General features: G+C 40.1%; 2 protein-coding genes and 1 long non-coding RNA gene across 3 annotated transcripts; all 3 read right to left on the reverse strand.

The window, feature by feature from the left end:
• Positions 1-25: 25 nt before the first annotated feature.
• LOC108858853 (uncharacterized) lies at positions 26-1,509 on the reverse strand. Its single transcript, XM_018632716.1, has 2 exons — positions 1,047-1,509; positions 26-999 (listed from the first exon to the last, which is right to left on the reverse strand). Exons 1-2 carry the CDS (start codon positions 1,507-1,509, stop codon positions 26-28), a joined length of 1,437 nt encoding a protein of 478 aa, XP_018488218.1.
• Positions 1,510-4,919: 3,410 nt separating this feature from the next.
• On the reverse strand, positions 4,920-5,249 carry LOC108858852 (uncharacterized). Its single transcript, XM_018632715.1, has one exon. The coding sequence runs from the start codon at positions 5,247-5,249 to the stop codon at positions 4,920-4,922; it is 330 nt and encodes a 109-aa protein (XP_018488217.1).
• A 2,945-nt stretch (positions 5,250-8,194) lies between these two features.
• On the reverse strand, positions 8,195-9,397 carry LOC108857466 (uncharacterized). Its single transcript, XR_001950356.2, has 3 exons — positions 9,237-9,397; positions 8,936-9,077; positions 8,195-8,411 (listed from the first exon to the last, which is right to left on the reverse strand). It is a non-coding gene; the product is annotated as an uncharacterized LOC108857466 (long non-coding RNA).
• Between the last annotated feature and the right edge of the window lie 2,830 nt (positions 9,398-12,227).

Genomic DNA, 12,227 nt, shown 5'->3' on the forward strand with positions numbered 1-12,227 from the left:
ACTAATTTAGATTAAAAGCCCGGCCTCAAACCCAAGAAGTAACAGAGTGATACAAGTAGACTTTGGACAAACTGTCCGCTGGCCCATTTTCTTCTCTAGCAACAAAAGAAAAATAGCAGAAATCAAAAGAAACATAGAGGCGTTCGATGTCCGAGAGGACTCCGTAGAGATCCATCGGCTTTGTAACCAAACTTATCGCGTTGATCAGCGACAAACAATCTGATCGAAGCCAGATTTTTGAGATACCGACGTGGAGAGCGTGGCAGAGAGCTTCCCTTACCGCCAATCCTTCAGCCATAAGAGTTGATGCAACTCCGGATTGAAACTTGCATCCATTCGAGGCGGTGAGCGCTGTAGAAGAGTCGAAGATCCAAGCGAGACCTGCATCAGAGGCTTCCTTTCTCCAGGATGCATCGGTGTTGCATGCAACTGTCCCGGTTGGAATCGAGTCAGGTCTCCCCCGGATCTGAGTGTTCTTCAAAAATTTAATAGGCGGTTCATGCGCTTGTATACATTCCCTAGCACTCATCAGAGCTTTTAGAGCCGTTGAATCCGCCGATGCAGGGCGAGCTTCAAACACCAGTTGGTTTCTAGTGACCCAGAGATGCCATACCACCCAGGAGAAGATATCACCTGAGATCCCAGAAGGTGGTAGGCAGAGCCACGAAGTTGCCGCCGCGGCAGCTGATGCGACGGATGGGAAATCATCTGGATCCATAGGAGATGCAAGCGGCATTTGCTTCCAGACCTGTTTCGCAAAGGAGCAGTGGAGAAGGAGATGTTCTGTAGTTTCCGTGAGGCCACAATGGACGCAGAGAGTATTCTGCATCATTCCTCGCTTTTGAAGATTTTCTCCCGTGGGCAGGGCTCCGTTTATGGCTTTCCAAATGAAGAGCTGGATCTTTGGAGCAGTCGGAACAGACCATACTGATTTATACCAGTTGAAAGTGCTGAGAGTGGTCGTGTTGTTGTTGTCCAGATCCTGCGTTGCTACTGCAGCTGCATATCCTGATTTTGTTGAGTAGAAACCAGAGCTCGCGGGGTACCAAATGTAAGAATCTTGAGCTCCATTTTGCTTGGTTTTAATTTCAAAATTTCCTCTATGAACTCTGGTAGGATCTTGTTGATGAGTTCCTTGTTCCAATCGCAGGATCCCCTAGTTATTAGGTCTGAGACGAACATGTCCCTGTCTCCTTCTTTGAGAGGTCCGTGTGGAAGTACACTTGTTGAGGTAGAAATCCATGATTCATGCCAGACTTTGATTTCAGTTCCATCACCCACAGCTCTTCCGAGATGAGCTTTTAGAAGATCTCTGCCTGCTAAAATGCTTGTCCATCCGTGGGAAGCGCCCTTAACAAGTTGAACGTTAAGTAGAGAAGCTTTGTGGCAGTACTTGCCAAGCATAACACGGGACAGCAGACAGTCTGGATTGGTGAGCATACGCCACGGGAGCTTTGCCAGCAGTGCTACATTGAAAGTTTGTATGTCTTTGAAACCAAGTCCTCCCATTCCTTTAGGTTTTGTTAGTTTGTCCCAAGACAACCAACACATCTTCTTCTTCCCTGTGTTTGAGTCCCACCAGAAACGAGTCAGCACTGATTAGATCATGTTGCAAATGCCTAAAGGTAGGAGAAAGCAGGTCATAGCGTAGGAGGGGATGGCAGAGAGCACTGCTTTGAGAAGAGTCAGTTTCCCTGCCGAAGACAATAGAGTGGAACAGATCTTTCTTCCGTCGGCCAAAGTGTTCAGGTAAGCCTAGATACTTCCCCACTCCCCCTTCTTTCGTGATCTCAAGAATTCTTTTAACTTCATTCCTCATTCTCGAAGATGTTCTTGCAGCAAAGGATAACGACGATTTGTCTGTGTTGATCCGCTGACCAGAGGCTTCTTCATAGAGATTAAGGATGCTCTTCAGTGTGGTGCAACTTCGATGATCCGTGGGGATGAAAAACATGGTATCATCAGCAAAAAGTAAGTGGTTTATGCTTGGACTGTTTTTTGCTATCTTAATCCCCGGTAGTCTTCATTCTCTTTGAGCCTTAGAGCACAACCCTGACAGAATTTCGCTGCACAGGATGAAGATATATGGCGACAAGGGATCACCTTGTCTGATCCCTCTCTCTGGCTGAACGCAACCTAACACAGCGTCATTCACCAAGAAGGAGTACGAGACAGTAGTGATACACTCCAATGTCCAGGTAACAAAATTGTCGTGAAAACCCAAGGTTGTTAGCACAGATTTTATAAACCTCCACTCTAACCTGTCATATGCTTTGCTCATGTCAGTTTTCACTGCCATTGAGCATCGCTTTCTTGATTCAGTGGTCTTGAGGTAGTGGAGGATCTCATGCGTGATGAGCACGTTATCGGAGATGGCTCGCCCAGGTACGAACGCCGACTGGTTTTCCGATATGATACTGTGTAGTAGAGGTTTGAGACGTAGAGATAGCAGCTTAGAGATGACTTTGTAGTAAATATTACACAAGGCTATAGGTCTGTAATCCGATACCAGTTTAGGACTAGGTATTTTTGGGATTAACCTGATATGTGTAGCATTTAGGGACTGAGGTAAAGTTCCATGCAGGAAGAAGTTCTGAATCTCTCGAATGATTGCAGGTCCCGTAGTCTCCCAATTCGTCTGGAAAAAATTGGCAGAGAAGGCATCAGGGCCCGGCGCCTTATCCGGGTGAATGGAGAAAATGGCCTTCTTGATCTCCGAAGCAGATGGGATTTCAATAAGCCTTTCATTCTGAGCTGCTGTGACTTTTGAGGTTAAGGCACTACAAACCGTTTCATCGCAGTCATGAGTAGAGGCAGTGAAAATGGATGAGAAGTAAGCAGAGATCACAGAGGCTATATGGTCTTCCTCATACACAAGGGTTCCATCAGTTGCCTCCATAACCGCTAGTCTGTTGCGTGCGCGGCGTCCCCGAGCCGATGCATGGAAGTAGCCCGTGTTTCGGTCCCCAAGAGATAGCCATTGTTGTCTGCTTCGTTGCCTCCAGTACTCTTCCTCTGCTTTGTAAGCTTGTAGGAGAGCAAAGTTCAAGGAGGAGATCACTGGTTCATCCGCAGACGTCTTGGAGAGTTCAGAGTCAAGATGGAGTTTCAAATCATCGATTGCTTTCTTACTATTCAGGTACTGATCTTTACTCCACTTAGATATTGCCTTACGACATTTAGAGATCCTCTCCATCACCTCGCAACTATTATCTTCACTCAAAGCTTTTTCAATAAGAGTTTTTACTTCCATATTACTGCGAAGCCTTCTATCATATCTGAACATCTTTTGTGACTTTAGCTTTGTAGGATCGAAGATGGAGAGCAGGGGCCGGTGATCAGATCCCTCGAAGAGCAGGTAGTGGCAGCGTGCTGTCGGGAAAAGGTCTAACCAATCGCTGTTAACCAGTGTTATGTCCAGCCTGCAGTGGACAACGTATGTCCCTTTGTCCCGGGAGCCTCTTGTTCCTCTCCAAGAGAGGAAATTACCGGTATGTTGAAGGTCGAAGAGATCACACTGCGCTAGGAAGCTTCTGAAAGAACAGAAGGTGCTCTCAGCTCTCTCTTTCCCTCCTGATTTTTCTGCATTATTTGTAATTTCATTGAAGTCTCCCGTTAGGTACCAGGCACCAGTTCGGGAGTTTGACAGATTCGAAAGAGCATCCCAAACCGCTTGACGATTGGGAACTTCTGGGGCGCCATAGACAAAGGTACAGAAAAACTCAACGTTCTTGTATTTGATGGTACAGTCGATGAAGTTATGGTTCGCAGTAGTAACTGTAACATCAACATGATTTTTCCAGACTAAAGCAAGGCCACCTCCACCAAGACCGTGAGGAGAGACCAAATGGTGAGAGTCATAATTCAAATCTTTAAGCTCATCCAAAACAAACTGATCTGGATTCTTTGTCTCCATTAGGAAGCATATATCAGGGGAGCAATTTTGAGATAGCTCCTTCAAACGCTGGACGGTTCTGGGACTTCCAATCCCACAACAGTTCCAGCTTAAAACAGCTAAGGAAAAGGGCTTCCGGGGATGCGAAAACCCGGCTTTGTCCCAGAGTTGTTAGCGACATTTGTTGGAACAACAACATTTGAGATAGGTGGAGTTGCGGCTGTGACTCTGACTCTTGCTGAGTTAGATGGGGTGGAGTTTGTCTTAGCTGGTGATGCATGAATTTTGGAAAAGATTCTTTTCTTTGCGCTGTCTCCCATAACCTTTGAGGTTACCTGATGCTTTTTTGTACCAGGCGGTCTTCCACGACGTTTGGACCCAGTCGTTCCAGTAGTACCCTCATCTGCATTTGGTAGTAGAATAACCGCTGGGATACCCTGCTCGGCGTTTCTTGAGCTTGACGGTGCAGCTGCAGCGACAATATTGGCCGCAGCCTGAACCATCACATTTGGTTCCTCAATAATCACCCTTCTTCTTCTTGCTGCACTCTCAATAGGGTCTGGGCAGTTTACTTATTGCAAGGTAACCTCTCTTAATTCCCCAAGAACCTCTTCTTCAGTAGGGATAATCTGTTTAGAGAATTCACACTCATGGAGGTTTCTTTCGAGCACAGGTGTAGGTGTGACCATCGTTGATTCTCTGGGAGCTGGAGGTAGTGGCGGGAGGGGTGGCGTACTCTGCTTCTCTCTTACTCTCCATTGCAGTTGCGGTTGACCTGGTGGTTGCAACCTATCCTTCGCTGAGATTCTCCCCACCGAGCGGGTAGGAGGACCATTGCCTATCTGCAGGGGAGCTCGATTGGCATTGTCTGGAGTTATCTTATTTCTGAGTGGTTGGACTCGAGAGGCTTCAGAGGTGACCCTTTCACCAAAAGGCCTTCCATACCTATCAACCCTTTGATAGAAGGATTCATTTTCATGGCTGCTATCTCTTCCATTTTGTGTTGGTCTTGGCTTCAAAGCATTCATGTCCCCCTGTGAGGAGTTGCGTCGACCACAGTAAGTACTCCATAACCCTCATCAACAACGTGGTTGTTGTAGTCAGCACGTCTCTGATGTGGTTCTTTCATGTTGCAGGTACGGGAGGTGTGTGTCAGTTTTTTGCAGATAGTGCAATAGTTGGCAATCTTCTCGTATTCGAAGGTAATTGAGACTTCTTCACCAGTAGAGAAGTCAACCATTGAGTCCATAGTAAGCGGTTCAAAAGCATCCAGGAGGATTCTGATCCTAGCTGAGAGTTTGGTGATGTCAGAATCCTCTAGATGGCCTAGTTCTGGTGCTATTGTGTCCACCATCTTCTCATGCCAGAAATGGAGTGGCAGACCCTTTACCGTAATCCAGAAGGGGATCTTGGATGGGAAGCTACTAGAAATGATTGGCTCCCATCATTCGAGAATAACCATCCAGTTGTTGTGCTGGTACGGCCTGCTGAGGAGCACTCCCAGTAGATCTTCTTCCCGGTCAAAACGGAATTGGAAGCGTCCGTTTTCCAAATCAGCTCCAAGAGCTTTTCCCCTAAGAATCCACTTCTTTGGTAGCTCAACCAACAGCTGTTCCACCTGCTGCTCTCTGTGGTTCAAGACTCTTCCTATGAGGGTTTTTGAGTTCTCCTTCACGAGGTCTGAGAAGTCAAAATCAGGGGCTCTGATACGCTTGCAGGTGGTGTCCCTGGAGCTCGAGGCCAAGCCTTTTCCTTTTTCTGCCGTTGTTAGTCTTCGGTACTCCATGGTTTGTAGCAAGGAGGTTAACCAGGTAGCTTAGATAGACAGATCTTGGATGGATTCGACAGAGCAGAAATACAAGTAGAGGGTCTGAAAGGAGCAAAAAAAAGAGATAAGAGGAGTTCTCGTCGACTCTGTCTCAGTCACCCACCATCTCGTCAAGTATGAATCTCCGTCGTCTATGGATGAGAAAGATCAGAGTAGAAGTCTCTTCCGACGGTTTTCACCGGAGAATCCAGCGGGTAAAGAAGTCATCTCTAGTTTGATTCAAAGGATAATGGCCAAAAGGAGGGGGATGTTTTGAATTTTCTCAAACTGTCAGCCGTTTTCCGTTACAAACAGAGAAAGTCTGACGAAAAGTAGAAAGGGAGGTTTTAAAAACTAGCGGGTAAAGAACAGTATGGGGAGTAATGCCTGGGAGAGAGTTCCGTCGATCTCCTCCTCTACTATTTGTGGTTCCTTGTTCAGCTATAACTCTCTTTTCGACTCAATTTAGATCTGGACTCAATAACGAATGTTCTTCTTAACATATAATCATATATCATCAGCAGGGTTATCTTCTTAACATATAATCCTTCATATCCATATCATCAGCAAGGTTAATCATATATCATAATTTTACCAACATATAATCATACAATCACACACCAACAATTTTTTTTTCTTTCAAAAACAACCTAGAAATTCAAATCAACTCCAAAACCAATCTATTTTCTTTTGTCCTTACTATTCACTATTGAAAATTTCTATTCATCCCTATGTTTTTGAAATATTTATAGAATTGCCATTATTAATTAATTTCTTAATTAATTCAAAAATGTTAAAAAACCTAAACATTTCTTATTATTAACAACCATGACATTATCATCAATTCTTCAACCACCATTAATAATCATTTTTAAACTCTTTACACTTCTATCATTCAATTCTCAACCATTTTTTGTGTTTCTAAATAAATAAATTTTCATTTTCTCTCATTTCCTTTTCATTTTCATTTAAAAATTCACATAACTTTCATTTTCATAAACACAACTTCAAATTTTCAAATATTACTTTTTGTGAATCGTCAAAGTTCCTTCTTTTTGCTCGGATAAAACCAAAACAGGGAATATGCTGGGTCCATAAATGGAGGCTTACTACGCGGCGATGACAAGCATCGTTGATCAATCATGTGGATTTGTCCCCGTCCTTAAATTCAAATTAATTATTTTGGCTCCAAATGAAGATGACGTAAGCCGAGTAACGTCATATCTCTCACGTCATTTGTCCCGTCCTTGTTTAATGAGTTAACTTTTTAAGAATACAACTCCACTAACAATAACTTTAGTGGATTTCGAGAATGATTTAAATCAAACCTTTTGAATAACAATAGATTTTGATAAAAAAATTATAAAACCATCAAATTAATAACACTTAACTTTATTAAGAGTGTAAGAATCTATAAATCAAAAGCGGATGTACATGGTGCAATAGGGTGTCACTTGACACACCATTAATTAAAAAAATTATTGTATGCTTATGTGTTTTTATAAATCTGAACCCCTTAAATTTGACCTGTGACATCTCATTAACGAAAGCCCAACCATTTGTCATTCTTTTGGTTTATAGGCTTCTGAAGTTGATTCTGATTTTACCCGTTGTTACTGCAATTATAGAGAAATGTTTTTCAGCAATGAAGATAATGAAAACAGACAAAAGGTTTCCTTATATGAAAGATCATAGAATGACTTTGTAGAACGTTGTTATATTTTATATAATTTTTTTGGTATTTATAATTTTATCTAAGTATTGACGTCGGTTAAAAAAATTCATGGATCCGTCACTGATATAAATCAACAACACTAGATTCTAAAAATTCTAACAATCATTCTAAATCTAACTCTTACTAACTCCCTCTTAATTATTTTTGAAATATTTTGCAAAAACATGTATCCATTTTAAAATGATCTTCTTTTTTTTTTGGACAACCCATTTTAAAATGATCTTATTTTAACTTTTTATACCTTGGAGCAGCTTGTTTGAATACTCACTTCTTATATTAAAGTACCACTGGCCAAAGAATATTTGATAAAAAAATAATTTATTTTGATTGGAAACTATAACATAATCAAATAAAGTTTATAAACAGCCGATGAACTGTGCATAGCACGGACAACAATACTAGTAATTTTTATAAGATAATATACATAAATATATAATATTTAAAGTTTGCATATCACATTTTAAATAAATCTATTAAATCTGACTGTCAAAATTGTTTAAATAATAATCTAATTAAATAATATTTCTATTAGAGAATAATCATAATTTGTTTAGAGAATAATTAACAAATGAACGATTTATGGTTTTAGTTAAAAATTATTAATGCAGTAGTATAAGTAGTAATTATTACGATGAATAAAATAATCCGTAAATTCCATAAGCAGATCACAATTTAGTGTATTTTATGTTACATTTTTAACATAGTTGTATTTTACATTGTTACGAAGATTTAGAGGACATGTGTTGGATATAGCATCTTCACAAACCAAATTGACTTATATATATATGATCACTTATGTAAAACACAACAAAGAGAACAATACATCTCGCACAAAGCTGAAATTAAGTAACACAATAATCATCAAATATATATATATATATATAACACCAATAAGTGCATGAAACCGTTGACTCCGATCTCATCACTAGCAGAAACAGTGGTAAATATGGTAACAGAAGCAGACCGTCTTAATACTGCAAAAAAAAGCCATTATTAGCCTTTTACAATTATTATGTAGGAAATATGATAATGTACTAATGAAAATAGTAACACCTCTTCTGAAATACTAGAAGCAGCTAGGTTTTCATATAGCAACGTGAGAAACAATTTTAATTTACTTTGGTTGTTAGTTGGAAATTGAAAAGGAATTTGAGCTGAAAACTTGGATTTATTCTGGAAAAAATTGAGTTAGTGAAATTAGACATTAAAAAAAAAACAAAACCCAGGTTTAAAATTTAACTCGTCTAACATAATGAAAAAGAAAAAGAAATCTATAAAAAAGATGGGTTAAACATTTTAAAAACCCCAAAAAATGAAGAAAACACATCTCTGAAATCTACACAAACAGACCATTAAAAACAAAAAAACAACATTTGAGCGCAGTGTGAATATTCGGCAAATGATTAACATATAACTAGAAGCAACTAATCTATCTATATAAATAAAAAGTAGTTTTTCTAGCAAAGAAGAAAGTAAATTGAAAGAAATATTTATATACACTTTACAACAAGAACACCCTTCTTCTTCGCCTTTGGACTCGGTCTCCACTTTGGCTACCACAGGATCCGCACCAGCCACATCTCTGGTCGGATAACCAATCGGCGGCGGACTCATGTACGGCCCCTGTGAAGGTTTTTCCACTACGACAAAAAAAAGATTACTAGATTATATATAACGAATTGGCCAATGATAACTGAATAGCTGTTGGATATGTTCTCAACATTAGTAGCAAAAAGCTGTTCAATATATGGATATGATCATGAATTCAAAAGAGTTCACTGAATAATTAGGAGGATTACCCGAAGATTGATTCATTCTGACACAATGATAAGTGAGGAGATAAAGATTATGAATATGAGAGAGTGTTTGTGGTTTTAATTCAAAGAAGACGGGTATTATCCATGGTTTTATAGAGATTATGAATATCCGGCTAAGGATTATGAAGATAATGAGTATGAGGACGAGTGAATACTTAGGTCCACGACAATCAATTCTCTAGGTTCTAGTGTTCATATTTTGAGGGAATATCTTAAGAATAATATTTTGGAGAAAAGTCTTTGGTATGTAATTGTTCCTCAATGGACTTTTCCTTATTCAGCTATGACTTCTCCTTTCGACTCAATTTAGATCTGGACTCACTAGCTAACGGGTGTTCTTCTTAACATATAATCATATATCATCAGCAGGGTTATAGCTGGTAGCAAGCTTAGTGGGTGAACCTAAATAAACTCATAATTTTACCAAGAAATTGGTTAGGTTGATGATGATCTCATTTTCCCAACAAATATCAATTTTTTTTTCATTAAAACTGCTATATTTTTAAGGTTTGCAAATTAACATAATCTCTCTCCCACTTGTAAATTTTGAAAAGGATCCTCCTCGAATCAAAACATTCATTTTTCTTTCAAAATTTTGATTTTTCTTTTTTTTATGTGGTTGATAGTTTGCTAGAGGAGAGAACACAATTTTTTTATATTTTACATTTATAGTTTTCATTAGGTTTGTAAGAAGGCGATATACTATACACAATATTTAATTGAATATGGTGTGATGTTTTACGCAATCATAATGTCGTGATACAATCACACACCAACAATTTTTTTTTCACACACCAACAATTTCGCATCATAATTGATTAGTTCCTTTAGAATGAGTTGCGTTAACAGTATGCTACGTCCATCAAGCCTTTTCATATTTTTGATGGCATCCCTCGTAAATTTATACACCATCTTTCGATTTCAGTCTGTAGTAAAGGCCGGTTTGACCCCATACATGTGATACAATGGGGCCCATTATTTATTCAAGTTTTTAGGACTTATTGTTTTAATTGTTGTTACTTGTTAATATATGAATGTGTTGTGTCTAATGTGATCTCGACAATTTAAGAAAGTGGTAGGAGCAGAAGTGAACTCTGTGGTGTTCAAACAGCTTGTTGAAAGTTTGAGATACCTTACTGTCACAACGTCTGATCTTATCTACTCAGTAAATCTGGTAAATGGATATACAAAGAATCCAACGGAGCAACATATGCTGGTAGCGAAAAGGATTGGTATCTTCAAGGAACTGCAGAGTTTGGTATTTAATACAGTCAAGAAGGAAGAAGTAAGTTGCAGGATACGCAGACAGTGATTACGCGTTGATGATAGAAATAATACTTTTGGGCAGTGTTTTGGGCATCTAAGAAACAACCTATAGTAATCTTGTCCACTATGGAAGCTAAGTTCGTGGCTGCAACTTATGGAGCTTGTCAAGCTGTTTGATTGGGAAACATTTTAGAGGAGATGTGAGCGGAACGAGGAGGAACAATTATGTACTGCGACAACAGCTCAACCATTAAACTCTCGAGAAATCTTGTGTTAAATGGTAGGAGCAAACACATCCATGAAAGGTTCCATTTTCTCAGATGTTTAATAGAATGAAAGTCGGCCGACAAAAAAAGACCTTTATTTTCACATTTAAGACAGTGCGTAAAGCGGAGAATGAAACTGATTTATTAAGGTACGCACAAATATGAGTTATCCAATTTTTCCAAAAAGAAAAGTAATGTTTTAAGATTTATCTTTTCTTTTGACATCTTTTAAGATTTATCTAGAATCTGCATATTTGCAAGGTAATTTTTTAGCTCTTAAATTCTCGGATAAGACCAAAACGGGGAATATGCTGGGTGGTCCATAAATGGAGGCTTACTACGTGACGATGACGAGCATCGTTGATCAATCATGTGGCATCACCGCACCGCCTATGAACGACAAACTCCCTATTGTTTTAAATTATTTTGCTTCAAATTAATTATTTTCGCTCCAAATGAAAATGACGTAAGCCGAGTAACGTCATATCTCTCACGTCATTTGTCCCCGTCCTTGTTTAATGAGTTAATTTTTTAAGTATACAACCCCACTAACAATAACTTTAATGGATTTCTAGAATGATTGATTTAAATCCAAACCTTTTGTACAACAATTTTTTTTTTCCGTCTATTGTTATTATATTATAAAACAAGGCTCAAAAATGAACCCAGTCCAAACCGAAACAAAAGGCCAAACCGGCCTAATTACAAAGAAACCGAAAGCCCGACATAAGGTATCTGAAACGGGCCTAACACCGAAGCCCGAAACCACACGACGTCTTCCAAACGCCACGCATCCACATATCATCACCCACGCGTCCACGTGCTAACCACCACCGATCACACGAGCCACGCGTCATCCATCTACACCATCAGCAACCAAAGGCCGAGATCTTCGCCGGAGAAAAACGAAACGACAAGTGTTTCGCCGGAGCACGCCGTCGACAAATCACCGCGCCCACTTTATCACCAAAACTTTCACCGGAATCTCATCCGGGAATCACGTCGCTCACTAAACCCACGTTTCCAGCAGAATCAATCTCCAATCATCCTTCAGACAACGAGAATCGAGACCAAAGGAGGAAAGTCAATTGCGAAGGGGAAGAACAGAAACGTCAGTCACCAAAATTGGGATAAACCCGGCGCAAAAACCGCCGTCAAAACCGAGAAGGCATGACACGGAATCAGAAGCCGGCGAAGCGGCAGTAAAGAAGCCGCTGCAACCCAGAGGCAAAAGCTAGCCGTTCGTCGTCGGAGTTGAAGACGAGAACGCTGGAACCAGCAACCGGTCAGATAAGCCTTAACCGGAGCACAAAACCCAGGAACTCTCTCACCCTCAACCGATCTCCCCTCTCTGAAAGATTTAAGATTGGTAAGAGATGCAGGAGAATCGAGAGAGAAAACCTCTCTCTAAGAGAGGAGAGAGAACCTCTTTTTTTTTGTA

The sequence above is a fragment of the Raphanus sativus genome, chromosome 5 (genome assembly GCF_000801105.2).
Source record: "Raphanus sativus cultivar WK10039 chromosome 5, ASM80110v3, whole genome shotgun sequence".
Lineage (NCBI taxonomy): Eukaryota > Viridiplantae > Streptophyta > Magnoliopsida > Brassicales > Brassicaceae > Raphanus > Raphanus sativus.